This window comes from Schistocerca piceifrons, chromosome 3, assembly GCF_021461385.2.
Source record: "Schistocerca piceifrons isolate TAMUIC-IGC-003096 chromosome 3, iqSchPice1.1, whole genome shotgun sequence".
Classification (NCBI taxonomy): domain Eukaryota; kingdom Metazoa; phylum Arthropoda; class Insecta; order Orthoptera; family Acrididae; genus Schistocerca; species Schistocerca piceifrons.
Window position 1 is genome coordinate 483,615,922 of NC_060140.1, and position 23,816 is coordinate 483,639,737.

At 39.7% G+C, this 23,816-nt stretch overlaps 1 protein-coding gene across 1 annotated transcript in view; it reads right to left on the bottom strand.

The window, feature by feature from the left end:
• Positions 1-23,576, bottom strand: part of LOC124789354 (4-hydroxybutyrate coenzyme A transferase) — a 134,845-nt gene extending 111,269 nt beyond the window's left edge. Inside the window, exons 1-2 of the mRNA XM_047256681.1 lie at positions 23,253-23,576; positions 1,995-2,147 (exon numbers count right to left, since the gene is read on the bottom strand). Coding sequence (XP_047112637.1) covers positions 1,995-2,147; positions 23,253-23,433 — 334 coding nt within the window. The 5' untranslated portion in view covers positions 23,434-23,576. The remainder of the gene's footprint in view (positions 1-1,994; positions 2,148-23,252) is intronic.
• Positions 23,577-23,816: the final 240 nt, after the last annotated feature.

Genomic DNA, 23,816 nt, shown 5'->3' on the forward strand with positions numbered 1-23,816 from the left:
GATGATGGAGTGAAAGCAACAACCAAATAAGAACACATTATTCAGTCAGTTGTTGTACTGCATGTTGACTGAATTATTCAATCTTCTTTTCTTCAAGTGAAGCCACTTTTTTTCCTTTTTTTACTCAAAACACGCATTCATTCTTTCAACTGAAACCACTGTTCAGCATTTTAGGTGACTGAATGACATTTATCCTGCAGAGTGAAACAAGGCAGCAGTCCTTCTATTGGTTGAACCCAAGCAGCGGTAGTCATTATACGGTACACATACCACCAGAATTTATCCTTACTCAGGGTATACCGTAACTGAAGATATCTCAGAATAGAACAAAGTTAAAACAAGCCTTTTAACTGTTTTATTTAATTATGTAGTGAACACAGTAACACTTCTTTGTATTATTTAAAAGTAATTAATATATTTCTGTGGATTAGGCTGTTCTACATGCAATTAATGTCTAACTATTTAAGCTTTTGTCTTGCCATGGATACAAACTTGTGTGTACATGAAGAAGGATGGAACATTGTCACACTTTAGTCACGGTTTGCATTCCACTATATTGAAATGCTGTGATGATCATGTATTGACATCATCTGAATCCAACACTTAAACATTTATTCCGCCATTTATTAAGTTTCTGTACAGAAAATGTGTCACTGGCTATGTACGAGCAAATCACATCCATGCACATAAACCAGTCCACATTTGACAGACTGTGAAAACAAACATAGGTAGTTTATGAATAAATAATGTTCACATTCTCAGACTGGTTCCCTAATTTCACAATTAAAAATGTCTCTAGCTAAAACATAAATAGTCTGCAACAAAGTTCACATCCTCTGCAATGACAGGAGTGGCAACTGCACTCATCTTACAACAGACAACAGATTTTTTTGGTGATGTTAAATCACTATTGTTGACTGCACTTTTTGCCATCATTTCTGTTTCTGTCATTATACTTTTTTATTGTGTGTCTGGAGGTAGCTTAAGTTTAGTTGTTCTTCAATGTTTATTAACAGTACGATTACATAACACATACTCAGTCGCTTGTGAATGCAAAAAATTGCATGACTGCATAAAAAGCAATCCACATGGCAAAATCTTTGTCATACATAGTATCTGCAAGGATGATACATATTCTGAAAATACACTAAAGAAATTCCAACAAAATTAATGAATGACACATTTTTCATGCAAATATACTTCCACAAATGGCAGAATATGCTTAAAAAGAAAGTTAATACATCACTAAACCATTACAAAAACTGTTCCCTATTTTCTTTCTATCACCACCACCACCACCCTCAGCATTTAACAAAAAGAGAATTATCGGTGATGGGCGCAATAAACAGGAAGAGAGAGACAGAGCTTCAATAAATTTAAATTATTAAAGTAAATGTTCATTTATTTAAACATTAATTTATGATGCATCACTACTTATTAAACATATAAAGCTAACCAAAACTTTAAATTCAGTGTCAGAAGAATGAAAATTTTTTGTTCATGTCAATACACACATACATTCTGAGAACACTTCATTTTTAGGTCTGTTTACCTATTCTCAGTATTTGTCTCTACAAAATTTGTCAACCTTAGCCATGGCTCATTTATGCTCTAAAGAGATCCACCAAGTAGCTAAGAGGAAACACTCCTACCTGGAGATGCAGTGAAAGCATTCATGTGAGTCAAGTGACCATCCCAGATTTGTCGTTAACTGTCTCAAAAGTGAAACCACAAACCCAGAATGGGAGAAAAATATTCATATAGCTGACATGGCGCAGAGACTAGTTTCATTTGACTGAGAACACAGACTGAATGAAAGAACAAGCAACAGGACATTTGATTCTTAAAACCAGTCTGTTATCCCATTTCTATGACAATGACAACTTATAACAATAATTAGCTGGTACTCCAGTGTTTTCCTTTCCTTCCTTAGTTTGTGTACAGAGGAATTTACATACTTGTAATTTAGAAGCAGGTCTGTCATCAGTACTTACCTTCGCAGTCAGGTTCCACGTAGGGAGCCTTGCCTTCTGTGTGCATGTGGCAGACAGTAATGTCCTTCAGACAGTTATTTTTGCCGTGCTCAGTCATCGCGTCGACCAGGATGGTCGGCGTTGCTGCCGCCCCCTGGACAAATACGGTGTCACCTGTCACACAAGACCAAAGGCAACTGTCATGGCCAACGCTTCTTGCAAACAATAAAAACATATGTTAAATTAAAAGGAAAGTCAGCGTTGGCCGTAATATTGATGTTTTATTGATGGCAGAATCGATTTTCGATCACATAGTGATCATCTCCAGTGCTGATATGTACAAATTAAACTCAGACACTGGTATCAAGTTATCAATAACCAAAACTGAGAAGCGATCACAATAACCAATATTGTGATTGCTTCTCAGTTTTGGTTATTGATAACTTGATACCAGTGTCTGAGTTTAATTTGTACATATCAGCACTGAAGATGATCACTATGTGATCGAAAATCGATTCTGCCATCAATAAAACATCAATATTACGGCCAATGCTGACTTTCCTTTTAATTTAACATACATGGTCGTTGTGCACACAGCACTCCATGGAGTTGCCAATAAAAAAAACATCTGTGCTAGTAGCTGAGTCATTTACTGTCTAACAGAGCTTACAATACATAACATACCTGAAAGTTGACAAGAGTCCTTACACATACTCATTCTATAGATGCTGCTTTGGGTTTGACGATTGGTTGGTCGGCTGGTTGAAAGGGGGGGTTAAGCAACTAATCAGATAAATCATCACTCCCTCTTTCAAGGGGTAGCCCATTAACCACCTAAATTTAATGTCATGTAGGAGTGATAAAAATCGAGGCCCAGAAAGCAGCAATGATGACAGTGATGACAATTTAAAGAGAGGTAAAAGTATATGAGTCTGGTAAGTCAGTAGGTGGGAGAGCACATGAGGGGTGACACTGGTCTCATCTGTTGCGAGAGGCACCTCAACATCTGACCCTGCCAACCCCATGTAGGGGTTAGAGAGTAACGGAATAAATAATGTCTGGAAGCTGGGAGATTGATAATAATATAGTAAAATAAGGTAAGAGAAATTATAAAGTAAGTAGGGGCTGTGTGCAGCTGAGGTTGCATGGTATTTAGCATGTGGCAGAAAGGGTTATCCCTCCAACAAGCCTCCCATAATCTGTTACAGTGAAAGTGTAGAGATAAGGATTGAACCCACCTTACCAGAAGAAGTGCAAAAGTTTACGCAACTGTTCTTTCGTCTTCAGCTAGCATCAAGGATACGGAATCCCTAAAGTCTTTTCTTCACCAACAAGCAATATGAAGGGGACTCAAAGTGAAACTGGGTGCAGCAGAAAAGGAATTAACCTCATCTAAAAGAAATTTAAATAGAGAAAAAAGGAATAATGACAGGGAGGCCAGTAAAGCATAAACAACTGATACTCCACCCATAAATTGGCGACGACGTAAATGCGGAGGAAATATGAGCCTCAAGAAACTACAAACTAATGTCAGGAACACAAAAACATTTGCAAAACCGTAAAATTCACCGAATCTACAGCAATAGAGAGCTGGACGGGGAGGTGGGGTGGGAATGTTCTTGTTACTAATGCCGTCATAACATATTAAAAAGACAATATCAGACCGTAGTGGAAAAAGAGAGGTTTTCATCAGGGACGTAAATATAACTCTGTTATATGCAACACTCATAATGCCCGTAATGAGATTTGTTAGTTCTGACAACTTACAACTGTACAGTCACCGTACAACCTAATCTAGGTCTTGGGCTACGTAAGAGATTATGCTGTCAATGCAATCCCATTAAAACATAAAAAAGGGGAGCCAGTAGTGACGTCACTATCCAGAGCACGGGGTTTTCGAGATATACTGGCCCTTCACCGAACTTGTGACGTCACACTAGTCGGCTTATTCGCCACACTTCGCGAATGCTCGACTCCTTGCTGGGTCCACGGGAAATCAATATGTAATTGAGAAGGTATCCACTTCTGAAATTAATTTTTTTGTTTGCTATCGAGAGCTGCATGCATTTAAACGCACAGTCAAGAATTATTGAAATAATTGTTCACTCCCCGCCGGATACGATTGCTGGCTCGTGGGCCTCATCAGAACAGTATGACAATATCGATATCTTCAATACGCTAACCTCTCCTCTATGCCAGAGATTCCCCAACTTGTTCTCTGAAGGAACACTGAGAATCCTGGTACTTTGATGGACACCTAGTTTATTTTTACTGTACATATATCTTTTAATGGTTTATTCAATTTTAAATCATGAGTGATAACACAGAAATCATAATAAAATTTAAAAAATAATTAGTACTGTCAAGATGTCGAAAAATGCCATATGAGTAGTTTTTCGTGGAGCACTTACTCATTTCCTGCAGAAAACCAGTGTTCCACCGAAAACAGTTTGGGAAACCCGACTCTAGACCTTTATGGGTCTAGTAAACAATACGACCTACAGTAAGTTATCACCCACAACAACTGACCGTTGTTTTGTAAAGAAATGATACGAAGGAAAAACGTAAATACGCCCCCCTCCCCTCTATTTGGTCATTGTAGTGGAGACTTTATTCATTACAGAATTCCCATACAGTTCTAGAAATGACTTCCTGCGATTCCACTAAACTACTTAATAATAATGTTTATCGGTATTGTTAGGTGCTGTTAAGTAGTTTTGGATATGATGTACGCTTTATTCAGAGTGAGTGATAACCTTTTCTACATTTTGAAACAATGTTTGTTTTACATGATGTCGCTATTCAAGGTAGATTAAGGTTCAACATGTCGTCCAGAACATTAGAGATGGGGAAATAAATCGAGTATCGTTTTCTTAAGGAACCATCCTGACCATGGCCATAATCGAATTACAGGAACTAAGAAAATCTAAAACCGGATTGCCAGACAGAAAAGTGAGCATCGCTTCTTCCCAAAGCGGGTCGAATTCGTTAATCTTTACGTCAGCTTAGTAGCCATTAATTGCACCACACGGTTATATGTCAAGTCATGTAAAATAAAAGCAATATTTCAAAGGTAAAAATATTGAACTGCAATAACTTTGGTAACGGTATTATAGGCATACTCAAATACATATTTTCATCACCGTACATCGGTATTCTCCAAGTAAAGAGCACTCAAGGCTGACATTGCACGACGGCCTGCTATCGAACTGCTAGTCACTAAGAATTTAAAACACTCAATATTTCTCATTTTACTTTTGCGTTATGTAGTGGTCGTGGGAGCAGTGATGGCTCAGTTAGAAAGCTTTAAGGAAATTAATGTGAAAGGAAGTATCCCTGTATACTTGCATTTAAAACCTGTGCAGTCTAATCTACATTGCCCTATCAGGTTTCGCTGGCATTTCCCATTACTTGCAGGCACGTACTATTCGTGATGGTTTTCTGCATTCATGTTCCACTATCTTTAGCTATATGCAACGCCTAACAAAGACTGTTAGTTAACACAAAAAAAAACCTTGGAGTTCCATTTAAATAGGAAAAAGGGCATCAGCCTGAACACAATAAGAAGAAATCACCGATGAAGAATGAGAGCTTCACTGGCATGTCAATGTGGTACCAACAGACAAATCACAGTACGACATGTCGAACGAACGCCGCTTTATCGAGTTACCGTCAGCAGCTTCATCACTGTTACCCAAGATGCAACAGGACGTATAAAAATTGCACAGTGTCTCTCTTGATATATGCCGTTTTGTTTTTTATACGAGCTTTTATACCTCACTTTTTTTTTATTATGGCCTGCACCGTATGTAAATTAAGTTTATTTTGTGACACCATACACTAAATAAATGACCCAATAAAATTTGAAATGTCAACTTTCTACAATTATTACAAGCAAGCACTGTATTAAGACGTCCCCTTGAAATGAGTAATGAGTGAACCAAGGTCACAGTTCCTCTCACAAACTGTAATGCGTCACGCTATGAGTTGTCCGCGAGTAATGGGCGTGACTTCGTACCATACTCGCATTTCTACATTCTGTGATCCAGCTTTCTTTCACTCGCTATACGTTCCATGTAGTAATGCTATGTGTACTTCTAACCTAGAAATGTTAAATGTATAGACCGAACATGCCCACATTTTGAACAGCCACTTTGCACTATCATTGCCCAATAGATATACTGTGCTTGTTACAAAGACCATCACACATTTCCTTGCTGGTCTTCAGCTACATGCTACCTTGTTGCTCGTGTACGTTTTCTAGTGTCATCTACCAGTTTCGTTACGTCTCTTCAGTTCTTTCTTGCATACGTCTCAGTCATTGTCTTTATCTGTTCTAAATTCAAAAAATCTTCAATTGGTTCTAGAACTTGATTGATGATTTGTAAATTTCCTGATGAACTGTTATACATTACATTATTATTATTATTATTATTATTATTATTATTATTTTTGATTATTCCCATTTAAGAGAGCGTTTGAACTTGAATTCCTTTATGATGATTGTTTATGTTTTTTCTGAGCCCAAATTATCTTCATGTGTTCATCACTGTGTTGTTTCTTTCGCTCCGCTGTCCATTTGCATCCTGGTCTCTTCTGTGTTGTGGTGTCAAATTTATGTTTTTTGGTGATGTTCCTGAATTCAGTTCTATTTTCTGCATCGTTTACTGTTATGTGCGCTTGTCTGAGGTCCTCTTCAACTTCTTTTATCCATTTTGTTTTTCCCCTGCCTGAGTTGATGACTTCAAGAATTCGCTTTGAAATTCTGTTTTCATTCATCCTGTGGATATGTCCGTAGAACTGCATTCTTCTTTTCCTTATTGCATCCGTAATCTTGTCTGTGTATTTATATAATTCTGATGTTGGTCTCTTCTTCCAGATTCCTTGCTCTTGTATCGGGCCAAAATTTTTCCTGAGAATTTTCCTTCCTTGTTTCTCTATTTCTTTTATTTTAGTTTGCCCACCTATTTGTGTTGTTTCAGATGCATACAGTGCCTCCGGAAGTATGACAGTGTTGTAGTGCCTCAATTTTGCGTTAATGGATATGGACTTTTTGTTATAATAGTTCCACGTGAGTTTATATGCTTTCTGTAGTTTTTTTATTCTTTCCTCATTAGCCTTTAGGTTGATCCCTGATTGCTGGATGATTCCTCCCAGGTACTCAAAATGTGGTACTTGTACGATTTTCCCATGGGTTGTCACAAAAGGCAATTTGTCTTGTGGCACTCTGTCTATGTACTGGGTTTTCTCATACGAGATTTGCAGGCCAGTTCTTTGTGCAATTTCGTGTAACTTCTCTATGGCGTTAGTGGCTTCTTTTCTATTATTTGTGAGGATTGCAAGGTCATCCGCAAAAGCTAAATGCTTCACATTGAATCTATTATCTTTTCTAATGCCAATTTGGATTCCTTTGACTTTTTTTTCCCATGTCCTGATAATTTTTTCAAGAATGATATTAAAGAGTAATGGTGAAAGTCCGTCACCCTGTCACACTCCAGTTTGGATTTCAAATGGTTCCGAGATATCCCCCATAAATTTAACCTTGGAGATTGTGTCAGTTAATGCTTCCCGAATGATTGCTCTTGTCTTTCTGTCAATGTTGAATTCTTCCAGCGTCTTGCAGAGTGCTACTCTGTCTACTGAGTCATAGGCCTTTTCAAAATCTACCAAAGTAACCACTGTGTTTCGAGTGTTTCTCATCTGGAGAATCATTTTCAGATTCCAGATCTGCTCTATGCATGATCGTCCCTTGCAGAAAACCAGCATGGTATTCTCCTATTTGTGGGTCAGCTTGTTCTTGTCTATTCATGAGAACTTTTGATAGGATTTTATATGTGACCGGTACGAGTGAGATACCCCTGTAATTATTTGGTTCAGTTTTGTCCCCTTTTTTGTGGAGTGGATGGATGAGTGCGCATTTCCATTCAAAAGGGATCTGTTCTGTTTCCCAAACGTTTAATATGATTTTGTGAATTTTTCCTGTTAATCTTTCATCATTTAGTTTCCATAGTTCTGCAATAATTCCATCTTCTCCTGGGGCTCTATTTTTTTTCAGTGTCTTGATAATTTCTACTATTTCGTTGATGGTTGGCGGTTTAGGGTCAGGATTTGGTGTAGACGTCTCTTAGTGAATTTCCTCTGTAGGTCTTTCGCAGTTGAGAAGTTTGTTGAAATAGTCTGTGAGGATTTGGCAGTTATTCTTCGTGTTAGTTTCTAGTGAACCATCCGGTTTCTTGAAACAAAGATTGGGTGGCTGGTATCCTGCAATATGTTCTTTAAACGTCTTATAAAAATTCCTGGTGTTGTTATTCTTAAAATCTTGTTCTATCTCATCTAGTCGCTGTTTGTCATAATTTCTTTTTTCCCTCTGAATAGTTTTCAATGTTTGTTTTCGGATTACTAGAAATTGTTGCCATTTTTCTGATGTTTTGTGACTATTGAAGTTTTTCCAGGCATTGATCCTTTCTTCTATTGCTTGGTCACATATTATATTCCACCACATGTGTTTTCTCCTTCTTGGGGGTTGACCCAATTTCATCATGGATTTGAGGACGTCCACAATTTCTGTCCAGTTTGTGGTGTTTGTCTGACTAATTTCCTGTAAGGTGTTTTCCTTGTTGAGTTTTATGTATTCGGGGTCTGGTCTCAGCACTTTGTTTAGTTTTGGCTTTTTTCTATTGGGTTGTAATCTGGTCTTTTTCTGTAGGAGATGGTGGTCTGAGTCAAAAAATCTTCTCGTTTTCACATTCAGAATTTCTGCTGTGTTACTCTTGGAGATGGCCACATGGTCTATCTGGAATTCACCCAACATTGTGTTGGGCGACTTCCAAGTATACAGTTTCTTGTTGGAGTTTTTGAATTGTGTTGACATAATTTCGAGGCCGAAATTTTCGCAAAAGTTTATCAATCTTTCCCCATTCTTGTTAGTTCTCTTGTGAGCTGTATGGATTCCGGTGATTTTCCTGTATTTTTTCTCTTTATCTAATTGTGCGTTAAAGTCGCCTAACAAGATTATTACATGGTGTTTGGCAATTTCGTTTGTCGTCTCTTCAAGGTCATTCCAGAAGTCATCCACTTTCTGCCGGTTCTTCTTGTTATAGGTATTTGTGGGTGCGTGTGCGTTGATCAAGGTATATGCTTTGTTGGCCGATTTGACGGAGAACGTTGATATACGTTCTGAGGCAGACTGGAAGTCAATGACAGAGTCTCTGATAGATTTGTGGACTGCAAATGCTGTGCCAAACTGTTTGAGACCTTTCTCATTAGTTTTAACTGCTGGTTTTCCTTTGTAGATCCTGTAGTTGTCTGTATCAAAATGGTTTTAGTCCGTAAATCGTGTTTACTGGATTGCAAGGATTTTGATCTGGAATTTTTGCAGCACGTTTGTAAGTTGTTTGATCTTGCCCAGTTTGAAAAGAGTATTAGTATTAAGTGTACTGATGAAGTGTCTTTGTTTTGTGTGTGATTATTATTATTATTATCACTTTCAAACTTGCTCCATTAAATTGCTCCGTTCTTTGTTGAAGTTTATCCTCAATAGAGGCAAACCGTACAACGTCATCAAGAAAACTAAGGTTGTTCACGTATACTACTTTAACACCTAATTCGTATTTTCCACAGTTTAAAGATCTGAAAATTTTCGCTTGTAAAAGAAAATAAATCGTGATATGGGACCTCCGTTCTTTACTCCTCCTTCAATCCGGGATTTCCCTCTACTTCGTCACAGACTCTCTCAAAATCTATGCCTTTCAGGCAAAGTGGTACTATCTACTCTTTGCTCATTCCTGTAATGCCGACTTTCAACCTCCAACGTTCCATATACGTTTCTTAGTTTAGTGTAAATCAGTGTCAAATGCCTCGAAATTCCATGAGTCATGAATTTAAATCAGAATGCTTGATTACCTACGCCTAGCTTCCGCTTCGAATAATTTAGGAAGGCGATCCATGATCCGTATCTCGTCAAAGCACATCAATTCCAATGCTCTACGTCGTCTTTGTTGAGAAGTTCCCGTTCTAAATACTTCTAGAAATCATGCAGGGCTGATTAATGCTGGTACTACGCGAAATTTAAAAAATATATTTAAAATTAAACATAGGAAAGTATCAAGAATAATAGGAATTTTGAAATCAAGAAGTTGCGTCCATAACTGTAATTTGCTCACAAAAGACATGGGTTACGGCGAGTTCAAAAGATAATACGTTAAATAAAAAGAAGAGGTTTTGTTGCTTCACAGATAAACTTTAAACCTTTTAATTCGGATACAAAATTCACAGAGAAACTATGGTTGAACCTAATAACCGATTTAAAGGCACGTACTTGGCAGAATCATTACCGACGGAGAAAATTTCCTTGACAATGACCGACATTTATACAATTTATTCTGTTTTTTTGAGCTTCATAAGCTCGATACTTACGAATTTTCTCCTGAAAATCGTAGTGGGATTACTATTCTTCATGCTTTGTTAAAATTTTTGCAGGTAACATTTTTTCAACACGTGATGTACTGAACTACAACTAAGGCTAAGCGCAAATTGAGAGCGTATATGGAAGTGAAACATGGACGATAAATAGTTTGGACAAGAAGAGAATAGAAGCTCTCGAAATGTGGTGCTACAGAAGAATGCTGAAAATTAGATGGGTAGATCACATAACTAATGAGGAGGTACTGAATAGAATTGGGGAGAAGAGGAGTTTGTGGCACAACTTGACAAGAAGAAGGGAGCGGTTGGTAGGACATGTTCTGAGGCATTGAAGGGCAGCGTGGAGGGTAAAAATCGTAGAGGGAGACCAAGACATGAATACACTAAGCAGATTCAGAAGTATGTAGATTGCAGTAAGTACTGGGAGATGAAGAAGCTTGCACAGGATAGAGTAACATGGAGAGCTGCATCAAACCAGTCTCAGGACTGAAGACAACAACAACAACAAGCACGTGTGACGTGACAGGACACTAGAGCGCGACGCGCACGTTTCGCACATGCCCCGCGGGTCCAACGCATATTGGGTTGTATGAATAAAAACGAGAGCATTCTCCAGAGTTGATACTCAGAGCAAAATAACATTCTCAAAGAAAATTCTCAGTTTCGTATGAATAAAAACTAGGAAGCATATGAGAACGCATACATATACTTTGCACGCGCCAGTTGGCGACGCTCTGCGTTGACAGAAACGAAGCCCGCACACACTATAATCTTTCTCAAACAATTTTACAAAACTATTCAGTACAAATATTTCATTTTTACCCTCCTTGTAGCGTTGTATGTCAGCTTCGAGGCGAAGTGCCCATAATCTCGCTAATGGTTATACTTATTGTGGTATACACATTTTAGTACGACGCTACGCAAAGTTCGAAAAGTTTGCAATGAAAAAATTGGAGTCGCTATGATTTTGCGTTTGGTACGTATTACACCATACGTTGCTGCGTATGAAATGTAGCTAACATGTTTAATTTTTGTTAGACTTAGGAGGAAGTCTATCTGCCTCCGATCTCGAGAAAATGGATCCTATGTAGCGCGCTCACACTCCCGATCTGACGACCTCGAGAATAAAATATTCGCATCTCATATCTCCTAAACCGCTCGAGACATCGAAACGAGAGTTTGGCGAATGACAGCACACAAGGAGGAGAGTCATTTGCCAATCCATAAACACACGGAACTGTGGCGATATAACAGTAGTTATACTTGCCTTTTTATTTTTTTACTCCAGTCACTAATTTTTTAAGTTATCGACAGCTAGTGAAACAAAGAGTTTCCTAGTATGGAAATAAAAATGAAATTTCTTCTCTTATGTTACTGCAAACGGACAGTATGAGGTTTTTCTTAAACTATTGAGCTCTCTTATTGCTAATTACTTGTTTAATGAGGCACTCTGTTTCAGAATTCTGTCGCAATAGCTGCTGTGAGATGAGTTTACGCTAATTACACTGTGTTTTGACACAGGAAGTACAGTTAAACCTGTCAGAAAGAGAAATGTGGCCGTTACTCATAAATGGTGATGCTTCTTCGAATGAAAAATGGTTAACAATTAACACAAAAATAAATTGCCAATTCTTTTGGAATTTTGGTTCAATCCCCATAACCCATCGTATTTTTAACACTGAACGACTGGAAAGGGAAGTTACTAAAGGATTTGATTCCTTCTCTTGATCTGAACAGTATTAAAATAATGACGAGCGTTCTCTTCAGGCGGAACGATAGGCACATGCCAGATGCTGATTACTCACCTACGGTTTGCCAAATTGACAATGTGTGATTCGCGAATAAAGTAGTTGTCACTGAGAAAAATATGCAGTTGATCTGTCGCACAACACAATGGTCAGGGCATTGTCAGCAGCTGAGTATAATGTACGGGATAGGAATGCGGAAACTAGCCATGTGTGTCTTGTGAGTGGGAGTTCACATCGTTCGAAAAACATTGTCATGAAAGTAGATCTACCCTTTGTCAGTAATACATTTCAACAAATTAAATACATCTAATCACCACAATCTTTCATCACCACAATATTTCAAGATACTCCTACTGTCGTAATAATACCGACCATTTTCTTTCATTTATGTAGCCTATTGTATAATTAGTTTATTAATGCTGAAAATGTGTGTGCAACAATTGAAATGCTTTTTCTCAACACGGTGAGCCATTTAAAACGTTATTTGTGACTGCTTTTGAACTGTTTCTAGCTTGCAGTGGAAATGTGATGTCCACACGTACATAGTATAATGTCTCTTATTACATCCATATCCAAGAAACGATAGTGAAACTTGCGTACTTCATTCCTTGGACACCTTTTACCAGATGCACAAAGGGGTCATATCTGTGGAAATTACGCCTTTTCGACTTTTTGCAACAGATCATTGAGATACGTCAGCATAACAGGCAGCAAGTAGATAACGTTGTTTTTCTTTCCTACCTTGCTTCTGACCCACACGATTTTATATTCCTTACTTCCTTATTCACTACCTTCACGACGAATCGTCTGTCCCTTCTCACAATCGCCGGCCGCGGTGTCCGAGCGGTTCTAGACGCTTCAGTCCGGAACCGCGCGACTGCTACGGTCGCAGGTTCGAATCCTGCCTCGGGCATGGCTGTGTGATGTGTCCTTAGGTTTGTTAGGTTTAAGTAGTTCTAAGTTCTAGGGGACTGGTGACCTCAGATGATAAGTCCCACAATGCTCAGAGCCATTTGAACCATTTTCTCACAATCTGAAAACATTGTGGAGGCAGAAGATTATCCGAGGACTAATGGCTCACCAGTTATTGAACTGTTCTTGACAAAAGAATAAATAAAACAAGATAACTGTAGAGATGTATGTAACTGAAAACTAATAAGTACTAACGAAAAGAGATGGAGCGCTTTAACACCGAAAAGCGAAACACTACTCAGTGATCATAAAATTCAGTGTACAGCAAAGCCGTATTTTTTCGGATGGGCAATACTTCCACTGCCCATATGCGCCATGCCGAAGTGAACATACGGCAGGACTGCCTTCCCGCTCCCTGCCTCATTCCTCCCGCAGTACTCGAGTGGCGCGCGGCACGAGAAACTGTGCCAGAACAATAACCAGGGACAAAAGGCACTAAAATTTGTGCGAGCTTGACAAAATCTGTTAAAGATAACAAATGGCAGTAACAGCTGGTATTGTTTGCCGTTTCCACTGTTAGATGGTATACGAACTCAATTGTAGAAGGACGGGAAAGAAGACCAACTGGCGGTCATATGAAGTGGCTGGTGGCAACCACGGGAAACTGAGTCTGGATACCCCGACAAAATTTTTAATCAGCTGCTCCCAAGTAAGGAGACAATATCTTAAGTCACTGCGCTCGATGTGAACTTCAACATTATATCCAACGCGCGTAAGGACCAGTAGTGTGCGTGCTACTGTGAAATTTAAATTCTGGATTGGCAGGTAGCGAGAAACTACACCAAGCTTAGACTGTAGATACAGTTTTATTTCTTTGAGCAGAAAATTTTCAAGGCGCGATGTGTCTACAAGCAGATCAGCCGGAATGTTATGACCAACGACCCACTATCGATATAAAGCGTCCAGGCGATAACAGCGTCACCTGCTGAGGAATGACTTGGAAACACACTGGTGCATGTAGTATCATGAGCGTGCTGGCTGGGCGTAGAATGGGCAAGGCGCATAATGTATCTGACTGAAATTGACAGAGCAGACTGTGATGGCCCAGAGGCTTGGAACGAGCACTTCAGAAACTGCACGATTTGTCGGGGGTTCGAGGTGTGTTGATTACTGTCTTCAGCATGTGGCGAAGCCAAGGTGAAATTACGTACAGAAGTCGTGGGGTTGGGCGGCCACTCCTCGTTACAGATGTCGGACTTCGTATGCTGGCCAGACTGGTAATACTGAACAGGCGACGAATTGGGGACGAACCTACATCAGACTTTGGTGCTGGGCAGAGTACCAGTCTGTGTGAACACACAGTGCATTGAACACTCCCAACGATGGGCCTCCTCAGCCGACACCCGTGCATGTGCCAACGTTACACCACGTCGTCGGCAACTGCGACTGAAATGGGAAAGTGACCATCGGCAATACGCATCGGCGCAGTGGCAGAGTGTTTCTTGGTCTGATGAATCCCAATATCTTCATCATCATGCCAATGGGAGGGCGGGAATCCGGTGTCTTCCAGGGGAACAGCTCGGTAACATCTTTACTGTGGCTCGGAGGAAAGCTGGCGGTTGCTCCACTATGCTCTGGCGAACATGCACGTGGGCATCCATGTGTCCAGAGAGCTCATACAAGGCACCATGGTGACCAAGGAGTATCATGCACTGGATCCAGACCACTTACGCCGCTTCATCACGACCATTTTCCCAACTGGAGTGGCATTTTTCAGCAACATAATGCGCCTTATCACAAGGTCGAGAAGGTCACGGAGTCAGTCAAGGAACCAGTGACGAGTTCCAACTGATGTGCTGGCCTGTCAACTCGCCAGATCTGAACCCACTAACACATCTGGGATGTGACTGAACGTGGTGTCAGAGCCCATGGTCCTCTTCCTGGAATTTACGGGTATTAGGTGACTTGGTTACACATATGTGGTGCCAGCTCCCTTCAGTGACCTACCAATGCCTCACTGCATCCATGCCGCAATGCACCACTCCATGCCAAAGGTGGACATACCAGCTATTAGTAGGTGGTCACAGTGTTCTGACTGATCAGTGTGTATTAGTATAACACACGCCACAATTTTTCAAATGGTACTAGAGAAACAATTGCGTGGTATATAGGAAGCGCCTAAGTAACACAATGAAGTATATGCAGAAATGTGCGCTAAGAGAAAAATCAAGCGCTTCCTTCTGCAGTAGGTCTGTTACGTACACTCTGTTTCAGAGTACCAGGACTAATTAGTGATTGCATCTCCTAATATCCTCCTCTTTTGCCGATCCTGAATAGCTATGTCTTCGGTCTACCATGGCACCAGCTGATGGTATGGGAAACCTGTAGAAAGGGGAATAGCAGCTCCAGCAGTGTCAATGATCATTGTCACAAAGGTCATCGTGTAGTGACCAATGTGTCAAAGTCACAAAATTTGGGGAAGAGATCGATAGATCGATTACTGAAAAGGTCTCATGGGCGATACTGCAGGAGGTAAGAGAACAATTAAATTGCGGCGGCTCAGATTGTGGTCTGTGAGAAGCTGGTCAACTAAGAAGACATATCCCAGATGAAGTGGTATTAACCCCACAAGGACTGGTGTGCATTTAAGTCCCAAAGCAGGAGAAAAGGGGGGGGGGGGGGGGGGAATTGTTGGATTAATGTGGTCAACTCAAGTGGCCTGCCTGGAGGTACGTAGGTAGGTTTGTCTGGGGGTAAGAGACCAAACACTGAGGTCATCAGACCCATTGGATTAGGGAAGGTTGGGGAAGGAAATCGGCCACGCCATTCAAAGGAACCATCCCAGCATTTGGCTGAAGCGATTTACGATGATCACAAAAAACCTAGATCAGGATGACCAGACGTGGGTTTGAACTTTCATCCTCCCGAATGCGAGTCCAGTGTGATAAACACTGTGCCACTTCACTCTGTCTGGAGATAGGTAGGCGCTGCAAATGGTAACTGCTGAGGTCGTTTGCACCTGCACCACTACTGCCTCTAATGAAATACAATGGGGGATTTATTCACTGACGACATCTGTAAGAACCGAAGTACAAACCCCTCCAGGTGACATCTTAGGACAAGCACAGTTCAGACAGAGCATACGACAACCACAGGGCTTTGGAGAGTGATCATCAGTGAAAAGTGTTTCTTAAGAGAACAAATACGGTATTGCAGCTCCAGTAGGTGATAGCAGAACCCATTATATTTCCACTGAATCATCATGTGACTGGTAGCCATGTTAGGTGTGAAGTGGGCAGGAGGACCAGTTACGTTGCCTGCCAAAAGTGGGGATGGAACCAGAGCCACAAACATGGCTCAGAATCTGATTGCTTGGGAGGATCTAACAACTCAATGGGTACTGGAGGAGCCTTGGCCCAATTATTCTTCTTGTTGTCCTTTGTAACCTTTGGTGGACAAGGTTCATTCAAAGAACTATCCACATTGAGCATGGGGACAGATTAAGAGCAGACAGCCCTGAGAGCCATAGGGCATGGCGATGGGCCTCCGATCCAAGGGTTGGCAGGAAGAGGGATACAGAGAGTAAGTCCTGCCACTGGTAGACACCAAAGAAGAATCCTCCTCCGGCCAGATAAGGGAAATGGTTCCTAAAGTAAGATTCTGCGGGAACCACCTAAAGTAAGATTCTGCAGGAACCACAGAAAAGGTGGTTGGTGATAGATCTGATTTGTTGGTAGTAATTTTAGCGTAATTGATCGCCATTTTCAAAGGATGTAGGTGTTCATATTTCTCCCGTACCTCAGTACACGACAGGTCCTCAATAGATTTGATTCTGTTCTTTCTCAATAACTGGGCAAACTGGCGAATGACGAGGATGGTGATCCGTACAGCAGTCAACACACACACACACACACACACACACACACACACACACACGGATGCTTAAAATGACTACCTTTGATGGAAGACCACAGTTGCCACATTTTGGGTCTGCCACGAATCAGAAAGGCATATTCCAAAAATGTAAACATGTGATGCACTTTATAGGCGGTGGACATGGGTTCACATCACACCTGTGAGCTCTTTTCAATGGTGGCGAGAAAAATCAAATTTGAGTGATCCCTTTTGAAATAAAACCTTTTGAAAGTGAGCCAAAATTGACTGATTAATTTTTTTAGCACACTTTGAACTTCGATAACTCAGTTATTATTAGGGCAATCTGGGTGCCACTTGCAGAGCTTTGACATGCTGGCAGGCTACAGATAACCAAAGTATTAGCTTCAGAAAGTTACTCTTTCAGTAAATACAAGGCAATAAAGTATAGGCAAAATTTGGTACGACAAGATTTAGGTGATACTTTGATAGCACATTACGATGAATTTACCATAGTTTGACCTTTTGTACTACAACTACGCTATTGTACCCAAAAGTTGAACAGGATCACTAAGTTTCAGCATGGCATGTCTCTTAGATCCTAAACAATGGTAAAACAAAGTTTATCATTATTCATTTCAGTTGCAATGTAAAAAAAAAGAGCCTTTACGAAAAGGTGGCTAGTGGCCCCACCATACCACTTATGAAGCTGTAATTTGGCAGTGCTTCATGTAAGGTCTGTATGTACATAGGCTTACTGTAAAAATTTCATTGAAATTGGAGATAGTGGAGTGGGAAGCTTGTCTAAATTTAGGCCACTGGACATGGAATTACCCATTGGAAAGGTTCAAACAGGAACTGATCGAATAATAATGGGACTGAAAAAATTGTTTATAATAATACAGGGCTACTGTTTAGCAAATTTGTTTTGAGTGACAAATTCCTAACGGCAGATCCTTCGCAACAGCATGAAAACTTCATCAACGCTCTATATCTAACCGCAAACTGAGATCTGCAGGAGGCGCCAGCTCGTGGAGTATTACAACAAATCGCAAACGAGAGCAAGAAACAATATGTGCTTGAAGTTTTATACGAGTTTCGCTGTAGTACATGAAGAGATATAATCAAAGAATTAGGATTTGAAAAATATTTTTTCTCGTCATATCTTGCCTCACAAACAATGTACGTAGAAGTGTTATACTCTGATTTACAGTATTAAAGTAAACGCAACAAATTCGATAATTAGCTTCAAAGCAACTCGTTAATCAGCTACACGCCGTGTAGTATTTTCTGAGATAAAAAGTAAATGAGATTTAACAAGTGACTTGTCTCTTTTTCTTCCAAATCTACTGGTCTAGGTGCACAGCGTCCCCCTTTCCTAAGGATCCCAATTGCGCAATTCTTTCACGCAAGGAAACGATCTACAGGATAGCATAAAGTAAAATCAAACATGCAAGAAAATGAGCCACTCTAACGTTGTAAGTTTTGCGCTTGAATAAATGGAAGGACGATATTTTTTCCTTACTGCACTGTTATGATCTTACTACTAAACCAGTAGTTTTCAAAGTGTGCGCCCTAGAGCATTTGCGGGTGCGCCCTGTTATATTTCAGAAAGACATATGGCCAAATAAAAAACTTACAGCTAATAAATTTTATCCATTTCACGACAGGTATAATACGGAAGGAGTCCGTAAGTTTTGTCGAATAGTTCAGTTTGGTTAAGGAAACAAGGTGGTATTTTTCTCCTTGTAGTGTCGACAGTATTCGAAACGTTTCATGCCGACTGTCTTCTCTCTTCCACTGCTGCTAATCTTAGCTATCTAACAGTTGCTGCTGTTTGGGAACTGGGCAAAGGTATTTCAAAATAATGAGTGATGATAAAGCTATTGCTGGCCCATCGAGGTCATCCCTTACACCACCGAGCAGTGTAACGAATTCTAGGGAAAGTATAATTCGCAGTAGGGCGAGAAAAATTTTTCTGATGGCAGTTGCGGCCTGGAGAAACAGAATGGTTAGATAATTGTCACATTGCTACAATCATAACAATATGCAGGGGTGGGAGTGATTAATTCATTTTATAATGAATGTAGGCCTAACTGTATTTATAAATGTAGCACTTAATCCATGGTAAAGTTTGGTGTGGTCAACAAAGTAATTCATTTGATAAGTTATAAAAAAAAAAACTTGCAGTCCAAGACTGCAACCATGGAGTGCAAGTTTCTTACAACATAATGCTTCAGGTCATTCATAATTAATAAATACCTCAAATGCCATTTTCTTCAACTCCTTGCACTAGAACTGCATTACAACAGCCTTACCTCAATTTCACAGTTTTTGATTGAAACGATGTGCCTTTAGTGGATCCTTTTCACTTTTGTGTGTAAAATATAACTATCTTAGTCGCTGGTCGGCACCAGGCGCGCAGGAATCCGCGGATGACTAGCACTGGTCGTGAAATTTTCCTAACCATCCTCCCCTCGCACCATCGTAGGTGCCGTGCTAATTATTTTCGCACGCCTCGTTCCGTGCCTTCTTTCCGTAACCAAACGCTACGACACTTGTGTCGCTCTTAAAGTTTGTAAATAAACATTAAGTTAATCCAAAGGGTTGCCAAGCGTTAATGGATTTCTGGTCAGATCCAAACGTTCAGAATCAGGAGAAAACGGTGAAAAAAAATATTTGACGACTGACGGATTTTTCCGACGAAAACTCCTACGGATATTATCTGATCGTGTCGTGCTATTGTTTCGCAGCTGATTTGCTTATTGAAGTTTTACTTTTATGGTGGTCGCCATGCTGAAAATGAGCCTTGTCCGCTATGCATGTGATCACAACTTGGTCATAGAATTCGGAAGGTTTCCACGTCGTTCCCAATGATTGCGAACCTATTCCACCTACCTCCGAGTGGCGTTGCAACAGCATGTAGGAAGTGGATTGTATATTATTATTATTATTATTGGACATTATGATTTATTTAGGTACCGCGACAGTGTATCAAAAAATTATAAACAACATCCGCAACCAGTCACTTTTTAATAATATTTTATTGAAAATGCATACTTTTCTGTAGTCAATAAAACATTATTGAAAAGAGAAACTGGGAGAGGAAGTTATCTATGACAGCTGTTTATTGTTTGACCTCAAGGTGCCGTGACTAAAAGAATTTCATTTCATGTTTTCTTGCTACAGATGAGTAGCGCATGCGAACATGATCGTCATTGTTCATGAAGGATCGTCATTGTTCATGAAGCCTTGCTACTTCTAAAAGAGCAGTTACCGAACTTTTAACTATTGCTGGCAGCAGCTGGAGGCACGAGAATCCAGGCCCAGAAGAAAAACGCGTTTCCATTGATGTGTGCTTGACGCTGTAGCAGAGCTTTCAGGTAACAGCTTAAGGCGGTGTTAGCGTACGTGGGTCTTATGTGACGTGTACAGCATACTGCTTATTTTTAAAACGAGGTAGAAGTGAAACTTATATGCAAAATACAATCTAATAAAAATGGATAGATTTCTTAAAAACAAGCATGCTGTCGAAGAATCAGATGCTGGAAGTGAACACACGCTAAGTGCAAGTAAAAAAAGCAAAACAGCGGCCTACTCGGAAGTACAATGAAAGCTACTTAAGCTATGGTTTCACTTTGGCTGGGAGTGAAGATTGTCCTTTCCCACTATGCTTAGTATGTGCGTATAAAATGGCAAATGAATCTCTTCTTCCAAGTAAACTGAACGAACATTTAAAAAAATGCATTCACATTTCAAGATACACCTGTAAGCTATTTCAAGCGATTGTAGCAAATTCTTTTAAATGTGTAAGGTTTGTTTTTGATAAAGCTCTGATCGCTTCCTACCAAGTCTCTGAACTAACAGCAAAGAGTATGAGGGCTCAATGTTCTAGGTGAGTCACTTACTTTGCCTGCTTGCAAAAAAATGGTCAAGACGATGCTAGGAAATCAAGCAACTACGAAAATAAGATTCCTTTGTCGAATGATACAATATGAAATGTCGACTGATATTGAGAAAATGTGTGCAGCAATAAACTCTAGCACTCAAACTTTGCATTGCATGCTGATGAATCAACAGATATTAGCAATCAATCGCAGCCCTTAGCATATTTCCGTTTCATTAATTAAAATCAAATAGTATATCAGTTTCTTTTTGCAAATAATTAAGAGTGTCTACTGAAGGTGACGACATTTTCAACATTTTAAACGATTATTTTAATAAGTGGCTGCCACTTGGAAGTCGTATGTAGTAATTTGTACAGATAGTGTCCTTTCAACGGTCGGCTGTGTGAAGTGCCTTATTTCTTTTGTAAAAAAGTAAATAAATAAAATTGAGGATGTTATCGTTACTCACTGTTGTCTGCATAGGGAGGCCTTAATAGCGAAAAGATTGGGAGAAAAATTGAGAGAATTCTTAGAGCAGGTTGTTCAGATGGTAAAATTTATTAAAACAAAACCTGTCAAAAACCGTTTATTCGAAAAACTTTGTATCGATAGTGAGTCAGAACACAGATGGTTGCTTTTACACACAGGAATCAGGTGGTTATCGAGGGAGAAAGTACTTACCAGTGTGCGTGAGCCACAACAACTTCTCTTGTTTTTCGAAGAAATAAATCATTTACGTTTTTGCAACCTCTTCAGAGTGAATTTTGGATTGCCAGATTGCAATATTTGGCCGATATATTTCAGCAATTCAATATTTTGAACACTAGCATGCAAGGGAGAGAAGAACATATCCTCACATCCACCGACAAAATTGAAGCGTTTCACAGAAAGCTACAAATATGGAAAAGAAACGCTGTTCACGGTAATCTGGAAATGTTCCCGTTGATTAGGAGCACGTGCATGAATGAAATACTTCCAACAGAAGTAGATCCTTCAATAAGTTTAGAAAAGAAACTGAGTTCATATTTTCCATCCCTCGACACTGAACAGTACGACTGGATTTGATTTTGGATTAACATCAACAGAAGAAAAACTGCCAGCAGCATCTGCCATTGTGGACTGGTGATTAAGCATAACGAACTGTCTCTCGAAGCTTTTTCGATTTCTATAAAAGAAGAATAAGTACCGACATATAAAACGGCTTTGAACGTCTTAGTTCAATTTTCTGTGTCATATTTATGTGAATTACGATTTTCTGTCCTCGCCACAATTAAATGTAAAACGTAACAGAAACCAACGACAGGAAGGCAGTAGTGGTCAAATAACAGAATATCAGCGGCGAAATAAGTGTTACAAGAGAACGGAAATATTGTAGCCGGTCTTAAGGAATAACCATAATTTTTCTGAGTTTTTCAAGCAGCGCTGCCCTGATGCCAAACTGCTCAATGACAGTGCTATATCTATGCCTCGCCAATGCCTCAGTCGTGACGGAAAATACCAGTATAAAAATGATAAAGATGCGATGCGGAGAAATGTCGAAAGTTTTTTAATTAATTCTCTCAAGCCTCCTTTAAACAATGACTATATATAAAGTAATTATCAAAACAACAACATATTCGGAGATCCAAAAGCAGATGTTTCTGAATTCTCGTAGCAAAAAGTAGTGGCTGATGGAGGGTGTACAGTCAAACACTGGTTTGTGTATCACTAATCCTCCATGTTGTACAGTGCATGGTTTTGTTAAATCGCTATATGTGTGTAACAGTTCTTTGCCAGACAGCTGACGATTGTCCTCACAATTGTTTATCAATAGCCGGCTCTGACGCAATAGGCAAATATGCAGCTCTTTCCACAGCACGCACACAAAATGTCTGAACTAATTACGTCAACAGAAGCCACATTTCTTCATCTCTGTAGAGGTTAGGTTATGTTATGTTATTAGCGCCAATTGACATGAACTGGTCTTGAAATAGGCATCGCACTGATATTTCTGTAACTGAATGGGCAATGTCAACAAAACCGTCTACATCTGAAACAGTCATTTGAAAATGACAACTTTTAGGTTAACAACTAAGGCACATAAGTAGTCAGTACTTTTACATACTATCGTCATAAACATAATACCCAGAGACCCGTCAAACAACTACGGGCTTCGATCTGAAAACAGAATTCACCATTTTTTTTTTTTTTTCGAGACAAAACAATGATAAAAGGAGGTTATACTACCACTACGACCGCTACAACTGCTCTTGCGTTTTTTCCTCCTCGTTTTAGAAAATAGCATGAGCAACAAAATCACGAAGTATATAATCCAAAAGTTAAAGAAAAACACACAACTGGAGGGAATAATAAGTAAAAACGATACACTACTAATAAAGTTACTATCAGCAAGCAATAAACAAAAGAAGAAACTTTTGTAAAACTGCAAGAGAACTTACAAGATTTGATGCACTGCACAGCTTCCTCGGGAGAACACCATTTCGGATCGCGTTGAAGAGGTTGTGAGGGTTCGGGGCTGTACGTATAGAATGATCGTGGATTTATTCTCGAGGTAACAACAGCTCCTCTGTTCAATTGTCCACAAAATAATGCCGACACTCTTTGCACAACTGCCGCCATTTGCACTTCAGAAAAAAAAGCTTAAAAAACAAAAACAGTAACAAAGTTTTCAGTTATCACCCGCCTGTCGAGCTGACACAACCACGCAAACTCAGCTTAGCCCCTTTACGTTACGTCAACTACTTCATTGCGAGTGATGTCAGCAGCAATCGATGTGGACTATCGATGCAACTATCGATTTTCGATGTAGTTATATCGAAGATATAATCAAATTCACTACCACCGGCGTTAGTTTTATCCAAATAGTGGCAAAAGACATAGAGTACCAACATGAAACGATAAGACTCCTGGTAGCACTTATCCAACAGAGCGCAAGCAAAATACATCTCGTCGACACTACCATGTCGAAAAGAATCACAAAAGAAAGAGAAAGCAGATATGGC